Source organism: Arachis ipaensis, chromosome B03 (assembly GCF_000816755.2).
Source record: "Arachis ipaensis cultivar K30076 chromosome B03, Araip1.1, whole genome shotgun sequence".
Lineage (NCBI taxonomy): Eukaryota > Viridiplantae > Streptophyta > Magnoliopsida > Fabales > Fabaceae > Arachis > Arachis ipaensis.
This window is the reverse complement of record NC_029787.2, coordinates 127,258,250-127,264,090: the sequence shown is the minus strand read 5'-3', so window position 1 is coordinate 127,264,090 and position 5,841 is coordinate 127,258,250. Positions and strand designations below refer to the sequence as shown.

The window sequence follows — 5,841 nt, the reverse complement described above, 5'->3', positions numbered from 1 at the left end:
CAATTTGGTTTAATTCCATTCAATGCTTCCTTTGAAAGTTTTCTCTCTCTTCTCTCTTGCTCTCAATCACATCAATCATAAGAGAAGAAGATAGAAGAAGATATCAAAAGAAAAAGGTTGTGAAGAAGAAAGGCTAAGGAAGATCTTTGCTACAGAAGGAAAGATTTAAAGAAAGGCTTCAAGATTTTATTGCCAAGAAAAGAAGCAATCCGCCAGGAAGAAGATCTAGCTTGATAAAAGTTCATTTTCATTTTTGTACATCAAAGAAGAAGATACCCTCTGAGTCTCAAGTAGGAAAGAAGCAAAAACGGAAAGTTTGAAGCTGTTAAGAGTCAGAAGCCCATCAACGATCAGAATTCATTCTTGGGGTCAAAGTCAAGATCAATGGCCAAGATGGAAGAAGTTTGAAGAAAAAGAGTGAGAGTGATGAGGTAAGCTTGCATGCATCAACCTCGGTTTTCTCAACCTTTTCTGATGAAGCCGCTGCTACTCTTTGGTAGGAGAAGAAGTTGATGGGTTAAGGTTTCAATTTTGGAAACTTTCCCTTCTATATTAAGGGTGAACAGCTAAAGGTTGAGATCAAGGAGAGAAAGTAAAAAAGCACAAAGTTCTCGTAGCTACCCGAGCTTCCTGAGTTCTTCTTCTTCTTCAATGGTATTCATTTTGTTTTCTTTTTCTTAGTTTTGTCTGTCTCAGTCTCATGGTGAAAAAAGGTAAACATGGTGAGGTTTGTAAGAAAAAGCCAGTGAAAGAAAAAAGGCAGTGATCAAAATTAGGAAAAAAGCCATAGATGTCTCAAAGTTTCTTTGTACATCTTTCTGTTGTGTGTCATGATCCTGTGGGGATTCGCTTACAAGTTGGGTTAGAACTTTGCTGGTGAAAGCTTGGTTTCAGTCCAAGTCAAGGTCAGATTGCGGTTAAAATTTGGATTTGTCCCAAATAGGATTGGGTAGATCCTAGGAAAGGAAATTGGTTATTGTAATATGTTAAAGATAGTGAAATTTCATCACTGTTGTGATGGAGACTGAATGTAGGCTGCATTGCACTTAGCAGTTGAACCAGAATACATCTTGGTGTGATTTTCTCTTCTCTGCTTCTTCTTTGTTTCTAGTTCTTAGGAGACAAAATAAAAAATATCTCTCAACTTGTTACGAGACAAAACAAAAATGTCTCTTAACTTGTCACGAGACAAAAAGTGAAAATATCTCCCATTGAAAAAGTAAAAAGTAATACTTTGCCAAAAAAAAAGCTAAGATTCAACTCCCTTTCTTTTAGCCACTGATTATCATCAGGTTAAAATTTTGTTTGGATCTTTGAACCTTACTTTTGTGTCTCGTTAAAAAAATAGTAATGTTTTGATATATCTGAAGTTTGGGCCAAATTCGATTCACATCAAACTGATAAGTGACCGAGACTAAGACTGCTGATATTGAAATTGAGATTATAATTTTAAAATTGAATATTGTATTTAGTAATTAGTAATTAAAATTAAAATTTTAGTCTTAAAATATAAAATTTTAAATTTTAGTTCTTTCAATATTTTCAGAAAATAAAAACACATACATAAACCAAAATTTTGAATAATTTCTGTCTCCTAATTTTTATTTTTCACTCTTAGTCTTCGTACCAAATATAATCGTAAAGAACATTTGATCGAAATGTTAAAAGATTATTGAGCTAGCTTTGGGACACAAACATACATATCATCCATTATTCAAACACTTCTGGGCTCAAATACAATCCTAACCGAATGGCCCATTATTGTAATAATTGGATTTGATACTATACACATGACTAACAGATTTGCTTAATTAATTAGTATTTTGGAAACTTTGAACTCTCCATCTTCATAGCTTGATGTCACGTATTATCTGAATTATGGAGATATAGGTACCAACTACAGCAATAATGGACCCTGTAAACAGAATTCCTATGATAATAACCAATTCCATTCCAAACTTTTGAGCTGCTTTATTCATCTTCAAGTGGCATAAACATGGAAAAATCCATGAACCTGCCACACTCAAGAATGCGCCGATAAACGCCATAACATAGGCAAAAAAAGGAATGAATAATGCCACAAGCAAGGTGCTTAGCACAATGGTTGTTCTGATGAGGATGACAATAGGTCTACCCTTATATAAAAGTGGTAATGTTTCTTCAATCGCATTGGCTATTGGGGTGATTATAACAGCATACTTGGTAAAAGGGTTAATTAATGTGGTGTAAATTGCTATCTTAGTGCTTATTTTTTTTGTTGGAAGATTTAAGGTTACTTGAGAGTTCACATGTTCTCCAAACATCTTGTACCCTATAATAGCCATGGACCCATAGGTTATAGTGCTTGTGATGAAGCATACCATCAAAACCTGCATTTAGCAAAATCATGAGTGATATTGTTTCTTTTGTACACTTTGTTTTTTAGTAATTATCTAAACTATTTTATAGCAATGGTAAGAAAAAGTCAAAAGGTAATTAATACCTTGTAGAATTGAGTTCTATCTTTCATGGAATTGCGCAGTGTAGGAAAGACTGCATGTCCACAGTAACAAAATGCAAAGAGACTTACAGTAGAAGGCAACCCTTTCCAATTAACTAACTCTCCTTTCTGATGAAACCCAATTTCATCAACTTCACCAACACAAACAACACAAACAATCAAAATAAGAGAAGCCACAACCCCACCAACAGAAATGTAGGCCAAAACTCCCAAGCTTTTCAACCAAGTGGTTGGCAGTATCACGAGCGCAGTTAGCAAGACAAAACCGGCTTTGCCTCGGATTCTAAGGCCAGCAATCTTGAAATTCATATTTGGAAACAACTTCTCAAGGTTGTCACCTTCTAGAATGAGAAATTCTACCGCAATTAAATAGAGCTCTAAGTACATGAAAATGGCTACCACAACTCTTCCTTTGTAACCGAAAGCAACATTGCCTATGTCAGGGTAGGATTTGATTAATGGATGTGCGTCCATGCACCTTTGAAGAAGCAATCCTGTGTACCAACACACAGTAGCAACAATGAGGAGCAAAATTAAACTCGTCCACCCTCCTTGAGACACTGCATATGGCATTGAGAGTATCCCAACACCTAATAAGGAAATAAAAGAAAGAGAAGAGATTAGAATAATTAATATAGTTGGCACAAAGATATATAGTTTGATATGATAGATATAGTACCTGACAAGGCATTGAGTCCGTTCAAACATGTTTTGAAGAAGGATGTTCCTCCTCTAAGGGATTCTCCTGATGAACAGGAAACTTGGACTTGATGGTTTTGAATCTCCATAACAATATATAGTAATATGATGCATGCAAATTGGAGCTGTTCTCAAAATGAATCACCATGCAGCTGGGTATAGTGAGAATGATGAGTAGATAAGCATCATGGTCAGCAATGCCTACTCAATGAAGGCCATCCCCATGTATATGTATGTATGTGATGATTCATGGCTTTATAGTGAAAGGAACCTATTCTTACATCTCTTGCATTCTCGCTTAAAATAATCCGAAAGATTTGGAACTTATACCTCACGTGCGTCTTTTATTAATTAAATAAAAAAATGGCAGTATTATATACTATTACAAGCTGTTCACCTGTTCCATTATACTTTAGTGAAACATTTTGTTCCATTCCTCTTAACCATTCAGATTTAATTTTAGAAAAAAGAAATGGCCTAGATTGAAGAGAAATCCTTGTTATGAACTGCAATTTGAGAGGCATATGGTGGGCGTCACATCTTTCCATCCTTTTGTGAGCTAACAAAATTTGAACCAATCTTCTATGTCCAATTCATTTGGAAGCTAATAACTAGCATTGTGTGGGTTGTGAGTTTAGGATAAAGCTAGTTGAAGTGTGAGCCGAACAGTGGGTTTAGAGGTTATACTGAAAAATTAAAGTAGGTGATAAAAAATTGTTTCAACAAAGAAAAATGAGAATAAATACCAGGCTTTTTACTAAAATAAATTTAAAAAATTATATTTATTAGATTATCCTAAATCAAAATTTATTACATATATGTTGAGTTAATACTCAAATTAGTTCTTAAAATATTAACTTCATATATGTTATTTTTTATAATTTATATAATTGCTACATGATAATAAAGATTGCTATTTGTTCATAAATTATATTAAGCAGCATAATTTATTCAAAATATTATAGTATCTTTTAACACATAAATCATGGCAGTGTGATGTGTTTTACAAAAATATATCAATTGTAGTACTCTATCACTAAATAATAATAAAAAGTTTATTAAAAATTTTATTTTAATAACATAAAAATTATCCTAATAAAAAAAATTTGATGAAGACTATTATACTAATATTGTATATGAAGATTATTATACTAATATTGTATTTCTGGATAAATTTAATAGAAATAAAGTTTACAATTACTCGCAATCTAGTATTTTTAAGGGGCACTATAGTGTACAGATTGGAGTAGTATAGAGAGAGAATATAATTCCTTTTATAGTTATTTTTTATTATTTTATTATTATTCAAAATATGGGTCCTACTATTATTAATCTCTCTTTCATTCTATTAAAGGAAAAATCTGTAAACTTACATCTTTACCATATAACCCACCATTTTTAAACATCGTATTTTGTCTAATTATTTTCATGATAAACTAGTTGTTGGATTATATTTGAGTATATTTTTTTTTTCAGATTAAAAATACTACTATAATACCAAGATTTTATTATTAGAAGAATTTTATGTGATTATTAAAAAATTAAGATCATAGAAATATTATGATTAGAAAAATATTTATGGTTTCCAGAAAAAAAAATTCGTTAAACTTTTTATGTTTGTAGATTCATTGAAAATTCAGTAAGTTTAATTTTTTTCATTTCACAAATGTGATAATACATGTTGGAGATATTAATTAGTCAAAGAGCAATATCTTTTAAATACTTGTTTGTAAATAAATAATTTTATTAGTTAAAACTTTGTATTATCATTAGGATATTTTTTTTACAGGAATATTATTCATAAGTTATAATTTTTTATGTGTTGTTTAATTTTTGCTTAATAAAATTTGATGTGTTAGATCTATGATTGTTTATACATAAATCATGATAGATTATTGAGTATTTGTTCTTTTGTACATAAATTGTTAGATTGGTGAGTTTTATATACAATTTTAAAATTTTACTAATATATTCTATCATTATTTATGTGTTAAAGAATACTATTGAATTTGTAAATAAATGGTAATAAGATGCCCGCGTGATTTGTGTGTTTTTGTAAAACAGTTATTCTACCACAATTTACGACTTAAAATATAGTATAATATTCTTAATAAATCATGGTAGGATAACAAGATTTATAAATAATAATAATATTATTTATATATAAATTATAAAATAAAACATATATATAATGAATTTTAATTTAGGATAATTTGGTAATTATGAAATTTTTTAATATTAAAATAATCAACTGTATTTTTCTTGGGCATATAGGACAACAAAATAAAAAAAATTAATACTATTAGATACTGAATTTAAATCTTCATATAAATATCACAACAACAAACTAAAGAATTTTTTTGTAAAAACTAAAATTAAAAATATGTTGATTGAATTCAATTCAAAGTCCATGTATTAGATTCACTGAAGCCACTAACAAAATAAACATGATTTCTTTGTCATTAAATCTATTAAATGTATATTTTTGTCCGAATTTTTTATTTATAAAAAATTAGATGTCAAACAAGTTATATTTTAAAAGATGTGAATGAGAATGATATGATAGTTGTATTTTTAAATTTTTTAAAAGATAAATTAAAAATTAAAAAATTGATTTCAAAGAAAAATTTTCGAGAAGAGCT

At 29.8% G+C, this 5,841-nt stretch overlaps 1 protein-coding gene across 2 annotated transcripts in view; it reads right to left on the bottom strand.

Moving 5' to 3' along the window:
- Positions 1,660 to 5,841, bottom strand: part of LOC107631869 (vacuolar amino acid transporter 1) — a 20,971-nt gene continuing 16,789 nt past the window's right edge. For both annotated transcript variants that reach the window (XM_021119736.1, XM_021119737.1), the window contains exons 2-4: positions 3,180 to 3,351; positions 2,483 to 3,090; positions 1,660 to 2,369 (exon numbers count right to left, since the gene is read on the bottom strand). In XM_021119736.1, coding sequence (XP_020975395.1) covers positions 1,848 to 2,369; positions 2,483 to 3,090; positions 3,180 to 3,288 — 1,239 coding nt within the window. In that variant the 5' untranslated portion in view covers positions 3,289 to 3,351 and the 3' untranslated portion in view covers positions 1,660 to 1,847. The remainder of the gene's footprint in view (positions 2,370 to 2,482; positions 3,091 to 3,179; positions 3,352 to 5,841) is intronic.